This window comes from Euwallacea similis, chromosome 22 (assembly GCF_039881205.1).
Source record: "Euwallacea similis isolate ESF13 chromosome 22, ESF131.1, whole genome shotgun sequence".
Taxonomy (NCBI): Eukaryota; Metazoa; Arthropoda; class Insecta; order Coleoptera; family Curculionidae; genus Euwallacea; species Euwallacea similis.
In genome coordinates this window covers 2224583-2239815 of record NC_089630.1, presented here as the reverse complement: position 1 = coordinate 2239815, position 15233 = coordinate 2224583, and the positions used below count along the sequence as shown (strand labels likewise).

Sequence of the window (15233 nt, the reverse complement as noted above, 5' to 3'; positions counted from 1 at the left end):
TTGTTGAATTTTGATGGAGCGATTTATTTTCGAATCCTCAAGTTTTCTTTAAATATTTTTTATTTATAAATACAATATTAACAAGCTTAACATTTATGCGACGTATCTCACAAGTAGCCACAAGGTTAACAACAGAGATTATATACTACTTAACAACTGATATAAAATAAATAATTAAGGTTCCATGATTCCGGTAATTTTCACCCACTTAGAAAAGTTTAATTGACAAGTTTCAAAATTTATTATTGAACACAATCTCAATCATAGGATTTCTATGGGAAATTTTTTACCCAAATACTGATTATATTACGCTTCCTTACTCTCTACGGTTACATACGAATTTTGTAAATAACATTTGAATGGATGAAAATTCCTTAAGGGTTTCAAAAATTTTCAAAAGTGACCTACCAAAATATAATTTTGCAGTCTTATAGGTAGGTACTATTTTTTAGAATTTTAAACGCCAAAAATGAAAAACACCTTTTGTAATTAGTTTTAAATGCTCACCCAAGTTTTCGCATTTGTCATAATTTTATTCCCACCTATTATTAATCCACAAAACGCAGGTCTAACGTGTTTTTTAGAATTGATTTCCTTGGTATATTCAACAGTGTACAGAAGTTTGGCATCTAAAATTTAACATTTTGGATGAGAGTATAATAGTATTACAAACTACTTAAGGACTACAATGGATTGCAACGACACAGTTTCATTGACGATCAGCATAATAGCAAATTAACTTTGACTGACATAGCGGTATTATGGGTGTTCGCTATATTATATTTTTTAAAGCACTATGCAAAGCCTTATATTAGTATTTATTAACCCCCTTATAGAGAATCATGCGTTGTTTAGATAGGTAATTTTAAGCTTATTGACAATAGCTAAGAACTATTGTAAAATCCCAAAAAATACGTAACTGGGAATAATGAACTAATAAATTGCAAATTCCCGATTTATAAATAATAAAATAAATGAACCCTTAGTTATGCCATTTTTATTATTCATAGTATTATTAGCATACTCTTTGCTACTCAATACTATGTTGTGTCTAGAACATTGCTTTTTTGTCTCTACAAAGTTCTAATCCTTAAAACTAACGAGACACTAAAATATATTCGTTGGTTATAAAAATAATTAAAAACGATCTTATGCAAGTAACAACATTCCTTTATTATCTAGTTATTTGTATATTGCCTTCAAAACTTGTCGTGCAGGTGCTTTTGTGACAGTTTTATATATAATTTACGCACACACCCAATGAATATTCGATTTCGTTTTTGACGAAGAAAGGGAAATGTTCGACAGAGGATATGAGATAAAGCACTTAATAAAACTGAATTTATTATTGCCTAAACGGATTTATTATAGGTCTAACAAATCAGTGACGCAACTTGCAAAGACAGTTAAGAATTTTTAACAATTACGCCTTCCCCAGTAGGTATTTAAACCACTTACCGCCTAATTTTAAGTTTATTTGAAGATGTTTGACATCTTGATTCAAAGGCAGCGTTTCTTAGTTCTGAACGAATCTATAAACTAGTTGTTGTTAGTCATTTTTGGATGCTACTCTGGCTATTTCTCTATAGCTTATTGTTTTATAATTTATTATTAACGTAACATTGTGGAGCTTTATACTTTGAAGCACTAAAACAATCACTTACGTAGTTTTTATTTAAAAGCATAAGTTTGACGAAGAAATAATTACATGTAACAACAGATATTCATAAAAGTTTTAGTTTTAGGACTTCCATGGTTCAATATGGTCGGTTTAGTTATACTACTTATATAAAATATATCCTCTATCGACCATTGTAAGACTTCCTATTTCACTTCTTTCTATAAATATTCTAATATCTACGTAATAAAACGTAAAGAAGAATGTATAACATTTGGTAGAGCACCAATACCCTTATATCAAATTTCATTATCAACTTTTTAAAGATTTTTCTCATAAATTGACTTAAATCTTCCGTTAGTTGTTCTGCAAACTTTAAGCTATTTAGTACGTATGAGAAATTGCGTTGCATGGGTGGATACCATATGATAATTGTGTAAACAATAAATTACACCCAATTACCCTACGCCAAATTGTATTCCGGAATTCCAGAATAAAGCTAAATTGTTAATATTACACGTTAATGATATTATAATTAATATAAGTGTCTATAAGTTATAGTATATCTGGAGCATTCAGAGGGATTAATTTAGCCATACGCAATTTACTGGACTTTAATGGGAGATTCAAGAGGACAATTTTTATCTCATGGACTATTAAGACAATTGAGAGTAATCAAACGAAGAAGGTCACAGAAGAATTGGTAAGTTGAGTACACTCCAGTTAAATTACTAAAATGGAATCTTAGTTTTCATAGAAAAACAGCAGCGAACCAATGGCAAGCCTCTATTTGCAAGTTAATATCGGTTAAAGTCGACAGAGCTTCGATAACTAAGCTTTTAATATAGGAACGCCCAAACTTTAGAAAATAATTTGTTCTTAGTTTTCGGGATATCCAATGCCGGGTAAGCCCTTCTATACGGATGAGTGATTTTATTGCAGTGATTACGTAAAAATTGTTCGAAGTTCTGACGCAACGAATGATTTATGAGCGATATCTTTAGTTCTATATAAATAATATAATTATTTGGATTGTAGAGGGTAGGATTAAAGAAAAAATGCGTATATTATAATGGCATTTCGAATAAGATTTTTAACAGACGACTCCAACTTATGGACTTTAATATTAAAGGATAGGTTCTACATGTACATTTAGAAAGAGCGGAAAATGTCTTTTTCAATGGGGTATCACATATATTCTATCCAAGGATTAAATGTGTCTTGTTAGCCTTGAAACCTTATATTCGTTTTTGCATGTGCTGAGAAGGATAACAAGATCTATTTAAAAAGTGGGCAGGAAATATCATATCCGATATGCAGATTAAAAATTGTGGAGCAAAGCAGGCATCCGTGTGTAGGAGCCCTTTATGGTGAGCTTTCCCAAGTACGTCGCAAGGGTGGGGCGTGCGAAGATTATGTTTAGTGAATGGGCGGCATATTTAAGGGTGGAACGGCAAGAAAATAGCGTATTTATATTAAGCCTGAGAATTATTTGCAATTTTGATTAACATGCTCTACTTCAAATTCTTGAAAATATAGAGATTTAGGGACGTTGGACGGTACATGGGCGAAGTACAATTGTCGACGTTCTTGGTTACAAATAGTGTTCAAAGGAAAATGTGTAACTATTTAAACTTTAACGCGAATTTCTGCCATGGGTTCTCGTTCTTTTTTAATATTTATAATTCCTGTAACATTAAGTCACTAGACGTTTGTACCTTAAAAGCAATATTTAACAAATTTAATTGCTAAACCTAGCCTATACAGTATTATCTCAACAACTCTCTACTCCAACAAAAGGCGCAATGACTATGTGAAACGACTTATTGATTATTGGGCTTCGACTGAACATTCTTCCGAACGTCCTCTAACTGGATAAGCTAAAACCCGTAAACAATAACGTTACATACAAAATAACTGCTAAAATACAACTTACCATTTCAATAGGAATACAAGACAATTCGCCCCCACCACACTGAGGCGGTGGTAAAGGGGTAGAAGGTGTCGGTGGTGCTTTTGTAGCCTTCTCTTGTGCCTCTCTCGCCCTTCGTTCTTTCAACTTTAAAGAAAAAATCGCAACTGAGCGGGCTCGTTTCATTAAACTTTGTTTGACTCGGGTTTTCTTTGCTGCTAACTCTTCGGCAGCTAGCATTTCAGATATCCAGTATAAAACAAAAAGTTTTTAGATCAATTTACCCTTGGCAGCTTCATCCGCTTCCTGACTGGAAATACTCTTGGCGCTATCGCTTAAAGAAGGATCGATGGGGATGATCGGAGCTCTAATTCGGGGCCCGGAGTGTTCGGGTGGAGACCTGGGTCTTGGAGGCCACAAGGGGCTGGTTCTATGGAGCTCTGTATCCGAACTAGAAGCCTCCTTCAAGGATGAATGGGATTAAAAACAATTATTGGTTAATATACTAAACAACGATCATCGAGTTGTTTTGAGAAAGAAGTACCTACCAAATTTATTTACTGCTCCTACTTGTTCAACACAGAAGAGTAGGTTCAACCAATGACAGTACATAAGTAGTAACGTGAAAGATGAATATGGTTTTGGAAAAATTAAAAGCGACATCACCGAACTACCACAGCATATACATAAAAAAACGAAAGATCAGCGATAGACAGATTAAAAGCGTGTTTGCGGCATGTATGTACAGAAAAGACGCACATTGGAAAGATGTCTGAAAAATATATCACTACCTTATACGGAATGTCCTTGATTCTATTTAGGATCTGATTCGGAGGCACAAATGGATAAAAAATTATTATCTACATATGCAGGTATTTGAAAACTGGCTCTATTAGAGACTTTTATCATATATCGGAAATGGTGCAGACATGGTTATAGTGAAAACCTTTAAGTTTGGTAAAAATATTGAGCCAACATTCACCAGTTCGATTTCGGTCGGGTTCTATGGCAGTTAAAGTAGATTTTAAACAGTGAAGAAAAATCTTTTCATATTGGATACTTCAATGTGCACCATTTCTGAAATTAATAAGTCCTCAATAGAACAATACCCCATATACCAAACATCATAAATTTTTAAAATAATAAAAAATATTATGCGAGGTCATGTACTAGTCGCAAAATCATCAGGAGCTTGTTTATCAGAATATCAATAAATAAATTACGATACCTTTGGAGATATGCAATCCGTGCTCCTATGTATGTCAGTTTCTTCCTTCAGTTTTTTTGCCCATTCCACTCCACCGCTAGGCCCTATGGTTAAATGGTGGCTACCTTCAGCCTGGAAAACAAATGTTACAAAAGTTGAGACTGTTTCAAAGTACTTTTAAAGAATTCAACATCATAAGACACTCAATATTGAACTTATTTTTAAAATTGAATTATCGAAACAAGACTTTACCCACCACCACATTTTCAGGAGTCCATTCCTTCGATTTCCTCGGCTTGAAAGGCGGAATTTGTTGAATACTATCCGGAGTTATCCCTAATCCTATCCGATGTGCCGAAGTAATGGAACTCTGCGACGTACTCGGTGTAGTCGGTGTAGGAACTGGGGACACATGAGAAGATCTGCTCTTCACCTGTTCAATTAACTCGGACTTGTTAATTACAGCCTCATGCTTTTCTTCTGGTTTTTTTATATGGGATGTATGCGCGAGACTGTGACTTGGCGACACCGAGAACCTTATAAAATTTATTGTTAGTACTATAAGAGACTGAAACTTAAACAATACACCTTCCAATAGTTTTTGCTTGTATTTCTTCAGGAGAAGGAGTCGCAGTGTTTACCGTGCGATTTGCATTTCTTCTAGCCCATTCTATTTTCGCCATTTCACTGGCTAACCAGCCAGGTATATCTGGTATTGCGCATGTTATTATGAAGCGAATAACCAGCATGATATGCTACAAAACCACGTTTATTTATTCTGAAAAATATTAAGGGTATAAACGAATGTTTACCTCGAGAGCTACAATTAACAAAATTGTTTGTGTGGCTGTCATATCTGGAAACATTCTATGAACCTGTCCCGATAACCCTATGAGAGCACAGTTTACCAACACGGCCATGATACTCATGTATTCCATACAATTCTGCAGATTCAGATCATGAGGTTTTTAAATTTTAAGATAGATACAGAAATTAAGATGTTATTAGATCGGTCTGTACTATTGATTCCATACCTGCCACGTTCCGATGTTAGGAACTCTTTGCCCAAAAGGTCGCTGACACACGTACGCTAATCTGAATGCATCACTTCGTATTTCTACTAAATTGTTTAACATTGCACATAAAGCAGCTGGGGGGAAAGCGGAAGAGAATAGTATTACGTAGCCTAATTGTATGGTCATTTCCAAGTAGTCCGCAAATGTGCCATCATACTGAAATGAATAAAGCACGTTCACCTAACAAGAACGGTATTAAGTAACAATTTAAAACGACCTAATGTTTAAACTTAAGCATCTGACAAACGGATAAAAATAAATATACGGGGATTTTATTTGATCAATGCCATCCAAATTCATATTTGGATACGTGTGTGATAGCATAGACACATTAAAAAATTTTAATGAGAATTTGTGTCATATTTTTCACCTCTTGTTAGGCTACGCGAATTAAATAGTTGAAAATTGTGATGACTCACCTTGTATAATGAACTTTCCAATTCCGCTTGACTCATGCTCCTTTTTTCCGACAGTTGAATCTCACGTCCATCTTCCTCCTTCGGTGTTTCTGATTGCTTATCTGATTCCTCGGCAGCTAATAAATATGTAGTACGATATAAATATCATATACAAAAAAATCATTGAGAATGACAACAATTTTAAAGGCTGTATACAGAAAATTAGCTTGAAAATGATTTGATAGTGAAACATGTCATTCTTTTAATTTTAATAGTCAGTTAATGATGTAAATGGATGGATTCCATGGTGAACATTTTAAGTAAAAACGGTGGAATCTGAAAGCTAAATTTCTTAAAGTAAGTACAACTCGACACACTTTATTTTGAAAATTAAATACTTGTTTCCTGCAAGTTCATATTGAGTAAAGTGCCTTAAAAGACTCTATGTGAAAGTTTTGCTACAAAGCCAACAATATAATATTTATTGAGTTTCATTTGATCAGGTATATACTCATTTCAATTTAAACGATTCAAAAAATAAACTAAAAAACATCTTTGCTTATCGTTATCAATTTCACCAACGCCTTAAAAGGAATGGTCTGCGAAAAATACCTATATAATTCTTTAAAATATATAGATTAGATAGGTAGATTAGTGATAATAACCAGTAATTTGTAATCAGAATATAAATGAAACTTGAATATTACTTTCTTTTCTTTGTGTGTGAGTGCGCCATTACTTTTAGAACTTTAGAATTCTCGAAAGCCGAATGTTCCATGAGAAAACTGCCAAAGAGCTCTTCAATTTGGCAAGATGTGCAAGTATAAAGCAGATGTACCTGGTAAGTTTTAAATTAAATTCGAAGAATTGATAATAATCCATCAATACTATTAGTTATTGATTTCTAAATAAACACAGTACTGTATATTACCCAACATTACAATTTTGATTTCCGTCCAGTACCAGTAATTAGGGTTTAAAAAAATGCAACCCTTGTATGTAGCGTAAAAAGCGCAAATTACTGTACAAAATACTATACTATTACTATGAAAACAAGCTTACCTTCACCCGGTGGCGGTTTTGTGCACAAAGGACTCAACGCGCCCCAGAGTTCAAAACTCATTTTAGCTAAACGAAGATGTTCCAATACATATGGGAGAACTGACTCCTTTAGATTCCCTATCACTTGTCTTGAAATCAACAGAGCTGCCAATTGCTGCAAAAATAAACACACACATTAGATAGGTATACTGTAAAGTTATATTGAAAGGTGCCCATTAAATCTTTGTTTTTGATATTTGCAATGGCATAAAATGTTACAAGCTTAAGATGGATAAAGAGAGATTCAAAATACAAAAAATAACAAATAACTTACCTCTTTAAGCCTTGCCTGGTCTTGTAGGTAAAAAGCGATGTAAAATAAAGACAGGAACGAGTTGACAAATTGAAACTGAAATAGCAGTAAGAAACTTTGGTAAATAATGTGTTGGAAAAGGATTTACATTAGAATGTAAAAGCAATGAGATTTGTCTGCTCTTTCTAAGACATAACCACTTGCATAATGTTAAAATTAGGTTTGAAAATGTTTAGATTCCTGCAGAGATGTCTTAGAACAAGTACCACATAATGTAATAGAAATAATTTTTGTGTAAAGATTCAAAATACCAACCAATGCAACCTTTCCGATAAGATGATTTTCGTATTTAGTCTCTAGACGATAATTCTCTGAGCAGCAATAGAGAAAACAATACGTTGTAGTTTGCATAGGTACAATACTAAATTAATGTTCATTAAAATTACAATATCATTTAATCCCGCTTACCTTTATCGTTCAGCCATACAGCGATTTTGAAATAAGCCTCATCCATGAGTGATATCACAACGGCCAACATGATTTTGGGAATATATCCTAACCAAAGGGGCAAACCTCGATTAGTTAAAAAAGCATCCCACCAATCCTGTAATCAAAACTTTCTGTTTCAGGCGAAAATTATCATTAACAGTAAGAACTTGACTTATTTTTACCTGGATTTGTAACGAAATAATCATGGCCACAAAGACTGTAAACAAAGACACTGCTATCACAGGAACAGAGACGCAGTAACGATAAATGTGTCTCTTCCACACGGGGTGATGAGGCTCTAGCCTTCCTGTAACGGGGCTGGGCCTCAACGGTCCCTGGGAACAAACAATAACATGTCGCGGTAACTGTACGACGACATGTTAAAAACACTACGTGAAATTGCTAATGCTTGAAGCTGAAATAATATAAAACATGCAGTGTCTTTCAAAAGTGTGGGAATGCTCATAGTTTTGAAAGGATTTCAGAAAAAATCGGTACTCAGGTAATGGACGCTAAACTCTTTTTTTTAATGAAATTATATACCGAGTGTCCGTTAACATGGGAAATCGGTTTTTATTTTTTTTGCGCCTGTACAAATTATCCAATTGAAAAACTTTTAGATGAAAGACGTAGTACTCAAGACCGGTCATCATTCCCCAATTTTTCCAATCTTCTAATTAGACTTCAAATTTCAAAAATTTGAGTGTCCTGCGTAACCGTTCGAGGCCTCAATTGGCCTGAGTCAAGATTAGAGTTAAACAAACATGAAGTCGCCAATAACATAAACCTGAAAACCCAATTTCTCTTGAATTTCCTCTTTTTGCTAATTTCTAAGCAATTTTTAACTTATGTAAGAGTTAATTCAGTGAAAAATTGATGGAAAATCTGAGGATAATTATCATGTGATCTGCTTTGATGTGCCCACAGTAAATAAACAACTTTCTTATTAACCTATGATGATAATATAAAGACATAGTCTATATCTTTTGTCTCACTCACGGTCCTATGCCCAAAGTTCGTCCGCACATCCGATATATAATATACAGGGTGTCCCGAAATTAAGCCACCATACTTAAACAGCGTAAATTACGTCCAAAAATAACACCAAAACTTTATATAAACATATATCGAAAAACGCTTTTTTAACGATCTATGGCTCTTTAAAGACATAACTCTGATGATGGTTATTTTGACATATTTCCAAAACGGTGCAAGATAACTTTATGAAATTTGGTAAGATTTTATACTTTTTAAACCTTAATTGACTGATGCGGTTGAATGGAAAATATTTCGTCAGAGGCGTGCCGCACGGGGGGCGTCGGAGTTAAAAAATGCTACATTTTTTTTATGTGCCCGGTTTTTTAGCTGCTGATGCAAAATTATGAAACCACATATGTATCCAGAAAAAAAATGTACTCTTGGTTCATATTGATAGAACGCTCCATTTTCGAATAAAATTAATTTGAACATTACATTGCATGACAAATACAAATGATGCTTAAAACGATCATTTTCAACCATATCAAAACTATTAAACAATAATAAAAAAAAACAACAAGAAATTGAAATGACACATTTTTAGAGTAAGTTTTCAAATAAGTTACTGTTTTGTTGGATATACAGTCTAGACCGTCTTTTTATGCTCTGGGAGGCACGAAGAATTTGAAACAGATTTTCTTTTTTGAACGGTAACTTATTTGAAAACTTACTCTAAAAATGTGTCATTTCAATTTCTTGTTGTTTTTTTTTATTATTGTTTAATAGTTTTGATATGGTTGAAAATGATCGTTTTAAGCATCATTTGTATTTGTCATGCAATGTAATGTTCAAATTAATTTTATTCGAAAATGGAGCGTTCTATCAATGTGAACCAAGAGTACCTTTTTTTTCTGGACACATATGTGGTTTCATAATTTTGCATCAGCAGCTAAAAAACCGGGCACATAAAAAAAATGTAGCATTTTTTAACTCCGACGCCCCCCGTGCGGCACGCCTCTGACGAAATATTTTCCATTCAACCGCATCAGTCAATTAAGGTTTAAAAAGTATAAAATCTTACCAAATTTCATAAAGTTATCTTGCACCGTTTTGGAAATATGTCAAAATAACCATCATCAGAGTTATGTCTTTAAAGAGCCATAGATCGTTAAAAAAGCGTTTTTCGATATGTTTATATAAAGTTTTGGTGTTATTTTTGGACGTAATTTACGCTGTTTAAGTATGGTGCCTTAATTTCGGGACACCCTGTATAGTTTCATAATACTTCAGGCTATATTGCAAATAATTTCACTTCCCCATAATTACTCAAACATGTGACTTTGACACCTAAACTCTAAATGGTTTCCCAGAAACTTTTAAGATACTGTATGGTATAAAAAGTAGCTAAATCAAAATCTCAGCTAACGGCCTGTTAATTTAATGTTATACAAAGTAGTTAAATTAAAATTTCAACTAATTGCCTAAAATGCTCGGCCTAATAGACAGTGAGATGAAATAATTTTATGATTAAAAAAAACTTCTAAAACGGTTTTTTGACTAAACTCAAACATATATATCAATAAAAGTAAAAGAGGAAAGTGATTGAACTATAAAAAGCTTACTATCAACTCACTCTAAACAAAGGTCTAGGTTCAGCTAGCAAATCATCTCTCTGATCTAAAGTACCCCATCTGAAGGCTAACTCGGCTGAATACCTTTTCCATGCTTGGAGATATGTGGTTACCCAAACGACGTTAAAAATAGAAAACAATACGTAGCCTACGTCTTGGATTGTTTGATGTTTGCTCGTGCAGGTTAGCTAAAAGAAACGTTGGTATTGTAAAGAAAATGTGCTGAAGAATTTCCATAAATGATTACCACATTCGCACAATTGGGAGTTAAAAAAAACTCAAATCAAGAATCAAGAATTTAAATGAAATCGATTTTATTTCAAACGAGCTGATTTTTCATTTTTCCTATTAATAGAAATCTTGATTATTTTTTAAAGACGCGTATGGACAGGCATCAAAACATCATATCGCAATACCGTCCTACAGCATTTTCTCGTTGCGCGTCGATGTTTATTGTATATTAATGTACATTCATTTATGTGGAACAAAACATAGTCGCGTATTATACAAGGTGTCTCTGAACGTAGTGTCATAAATTCAACTACGTATTTTAGGTTCCTAAATGTGACGAAAATTTCGTATAAATATCGTATAAATACATTCGCTTTCGATATACAGGATGTGAAAGGTTGGTTCTGATGATGTTTTTTTGCATATCTGTACACACCTTTAGAAACTATTAGTTTGGCTGAATTTACGAGATTGTAAAATGTAGCTCTTAATCTTCATATTGAAGGTACTTACCCAAAATAAAAATCCTACTACGGCTGGAATACTTAAGGCAGTAGTATAATGCCCTAACCAGGCGAAGTACATGCCAATTTTGACCCCAAAATATTCAGTTATTTCGTCTAAATGCAAAATACCAAAGTTAGTTACAAATTTCTAATTCCTTCTTTGTATAGTTCTTATTCATAGAAAGAGTTATTGGACTAAGGGCCAAACTATTAATGTACAGTTGTCTTTAACACCAAGCAAGTTTCTATAGAAACCCAGAATCCGACCAATATTCATTCTATATTCCACAATTTCTATGAAAATTAAACCGACTTCGTATCTATAACTCTTTCTTTGACTCTAATTCCTTCTTGATACTTTAATTAATTTGTACACAGGATTATAGGCTATTGCTATTTGAAAGTTGAATATAATCCGAACTTGCCCAAAGGTTGTTTTGCACAGATGTCCTGAACCCATATCTGCTGCAACCTCTCTAAACCCCCAGACTCATGAATTGGAAAGACTTGGGATATTACGCCAGCAATTAAACATTTTGGAACTTAAATGTAAAAATAATTAACAAATAATGTAAGCATTAATAATAAGCAATAACAATTAATAAGTTATGAAGAGTTGGACATGGTGTATATAGTATAAAGGAAACAACACGCTCACGCAATTTATCCAAGTAATTAACACATAGATTTTATAAAAAGATATACACCACATACCTATTGGTTGCCCTTCTAATAATCTCAAATTTGGAATGGCGCCTATATCTTCTTTTTTCGCTCTAACACCTTCCAATAGCCGAAGAACCAGCCATTGTCTTTCCTCAGTTGTAAAGAAATTAGCTTCATTTTCTGAACCTTCGTACGTATCATAGTGGTGCACAAAAAATTCTTTTAAGCCACCACCTTTTGACTCTTTTAGGGATTTTGATAAGTGATACTCTTCAGCAGCTCTGCAAAGCCTAACAAATAAAGTACAGTTTGATATTATTTATCTACAGTTATTCCCTAAACGTAAAACGTTAAGTGAAGTTACTGTCTCTTTAACTCACACTTGAGGTGAAGCTGTAACATAAAATGCACTGGTGTGTGTGGAGGCATGATGACGCACGTGTATAGATAACCCTGATGATTGTTTCAATTTTGGAAGGAGCCACAGCAAAAACTGGTCATCGGTATTTGGTGGAAAACACATAACAACATCACAGTTTGGGGTTGATACTCGTTTGAGCCACAATCGTTTTGGCGCCAAAAAATGGCCTGCACAAGGGATCTTTTTCTTTAGTAACTCAGAGGCTAAAAATTGCACAAGGAGATCAGTGGATTATCAATTGAAATCAGTAATTGATTTCGAAGTTTCAATTTAAGAGAATATACAGGCCTATATTTTGATAACTAAATAACTTTAAATAGGTAATTTTAAGTTTTTTTTAGGTTTCGAGATATACAGGCAAAATAAGAAATGATTAGAAATTCTGAAAATGGTAAAAACTTCATTTCTATAATGAAGTACCCTGTATAATACTACTAATATTATTGCATAAAAAAGTTATGAAAAAACCTTTTCATTGATATAACATAAGTTTAGATCCGATATTTTGTACTGCAGTTCTTACTTTTTTATCCATAACGATAATCCGCATATCAATGGTTATTTACCTAACAAGTGCAGAAATAGATAATTTAGCGTATGTTGATTGCAGTTGACCAAACGACGCGAAGCAGGTCTTTCCTACAAGCGCATGAATGTCAATTTTATTGCGTTCTGTAAGTTTAATTAGATATTAACGAGCGATGAAATTTTTACAACAGATCTGTAGTAAAATGCTACTTTCAGCTCGCAGCGCGTGCGGTAAAACCACTTTACTACACGCTTGTAATGTGTAAAAAAATATTATTTGAAGTTGCAAACCAGAAATCGCACGCATACAACCTGTTTAATACATGCTGAATTTCTGGAGGGATTATGAAAGTACCGTTGTGACCAATTAGAATGTTGGTTCTTTCAGAACATATTGGTTCTGAATGTGAATAAGACTTGGTGCATTTGCTAAATTATTGGAACACAACTGCCATTTGTAAAAAGTATAAAACTGGAGGAATGAGATATAAGTGACTCTATTATGAGTGTCTGTTGTTGTGCAGTTAGATGGAAACTGGTCATAAAGTTCACACACAGAGAGACTGGATATCAAGTTGTAATCTGATGTTATCCCCTACTGACTTTTCCAGAAATCTCAATTTTCAAGCATGTATATAGCATGCAATGTTAAAAAGAAGATCTTGTATCTTACCTCAGTTAAAGTTTTTTGTGAGAACTGATTTCATCAAAAATTACAGAATAATTTTATGGAGGTGTCTGGATTCTTGAATCTAGATTTGGGTGGCAACATGAGTTAACCCACACTCATAACAGGCAGACTTCAGTAGACATTAAGCACTTATAACACATCATAAACACAAGCATACCTACATACAGAAAGCCCCTTATTAAGTTCAACTTGAACAGTTGTGTAAAATAAAGTTAAAGCTAGACTACACAGATAAGGGAACTCATGTTTGACATCTGATATATTTTGAAATTGTTGTTTTGAGTAGATACTCCTGTAAGTAACTTCTTTACACTTTCTTGCAAACTACATTTTGTGGATTGTAATTTCAGTTGGGCTAACAATTGGAGGCACATTTAAAGAATAGAATGTTTTAAAACTATCGTTAGTTTGTAATCAACATTCTTAATCCAAACCTTTCAAATATCTTATCATTAGGACTGGTGGATACATAGCCCTACCCGGACTACATATGTACACAAATTGTTATGTCCATTGTATATGCAAAATAGAGTTTAAGCCTAACAGTTATGTCATTTTGGACAAACGTAGCTAAGTGTCTATTGTGTATCAAAGACACTAAAAGAATAAAATAGCAATGCCATTGAGGGAGAGAACTAATTACTGAGTACTCTCTATTGTTAAGAGAAAAAAGAGGTGAAAACATAAAATTTTCATTAAGTAAGTATAATGGAAGCATAATAATAAGCCTATAGAAAAGAGCTTTCTTTGATATTACCCTTAAATGAGGTAGCATAACAAAGGAAAATCATTAAAAAAAGCTTTATGTAAACATTGAAATATCAGATGCACATTTTGGATAAATTCTTCTCTTATCAATTGCCAATTAGATGTTTGATGGTAAATAGTAAATGACTTAATCAACGCCCGCCTTAGATTTTGGGTTTACTGCCTGCTGCCAGGTCTTTTTTGATGATAACCATTATTATGAAGTCATATCCCTATTGTAATATACCTATTGTAAAACCCCCTCCTTGTTTTCTTACCTTGTTCCAATGTTTGTTTGGCACATTTCACAAGTTTTCTTCGACGTATTGCAGATTGATCAATAGATTCTGGATTTTCCTGATTTACGTCCGACATCGTCTCCATAACAAGTCAACTTATTGTGACTGGGTAGCGAATAATTAGAAATTCGAGATGCTAATCAAAAAATCATTATAGTGCCTGGAACTTGATAACACTTCGCTTGAGGAAATCACTTTGATTTTTCATACCCCAATTTTTTTTTCTTACAGAAATTTTCCGGCGTTTCTGTTTATTGACTTTATGTGTCAAAAACAGCTGCGTTAACTTCTTAGCGCCTTTTCGGAATCTGGATCGGATTGATCCCTATCAGCTGATTTCCAACTAATGGGATTGGCTGGCCATCTCATCGAGGATCAATCTGATTGGTTGAAAATTAGCTGTTAGGAATCAATCTGATCCAGATTATCGTTTGCGAAAAAGCCTTACGTCGGAGTGTTGTGTTCAAAAAGCAACTCCAAG

The 15233-nt window shown here is 33.6% G+C and overlaps 1 protein-coding gene across 1 annotated transcript; it reads right to left on the bottom strand.

The window, feature by feature from the left end:
• Nucleotides 1-8: 8 nt before the first annotated feature.
• Nucleotides 9-15097, bottom strand: wwk (white walker). Its single transcript, XM_066401369.1, has 20 exons — nt 14732-15097; nt 12447-12690; nt 12115-12356; nt 11826-11942; nt 11408-11514; nt 10666-10851; nt 8237-8389; nt 8034-8169; nt 7881-7936; nt 7587-7661; nt 7274-7427; nt 6233-6348; nt 5772-5969; nt 5550-5681; nt 5326-5492; nt 4994-5273; nt 4759-4869; nt 3815-3992; nt 3555-3763; nt 9-3498 (listed from the first exon to the last, which is right to left on the bottom strand). Exons 1-20 carry the CDS (start codon nt 14835-14837, stop codon nt 3442-3444), a joined length of 3024 nt encoding a protein of 1007 aa, XP_066257466.1. The 5' UTR covers nt 14838-15097; the 3' UTR covers nt 9-3441.
• Between the last annotated feature and the right edge of the window lie 136 nt (nt 15098-15233).

Bases quoted from the DNA above. Each gene is read 5' to 3' on its own strand.
- wwk (XM_066401369.1), bottom strand. From the start codon at position 14,837: ATGGAGACGATGTCGGACGTAAATCAGGAAAATCCAGAATCTATTGAT. The intron at 7,662-7,880 runs GTTGGTATTTTG...CTGCTATTTCAG, and splicing joins TTATCGGAAAGGTTGCATTG to TTTCAATTTGTCAACTCGTT. The intron at 3,993-4,758 runs GTATCGTAATTT...TCATCCTTGAAG, and splicing joins CGGATTGCATATCTCCAAAG to GAGGCTTCTAGTTCGGATAC.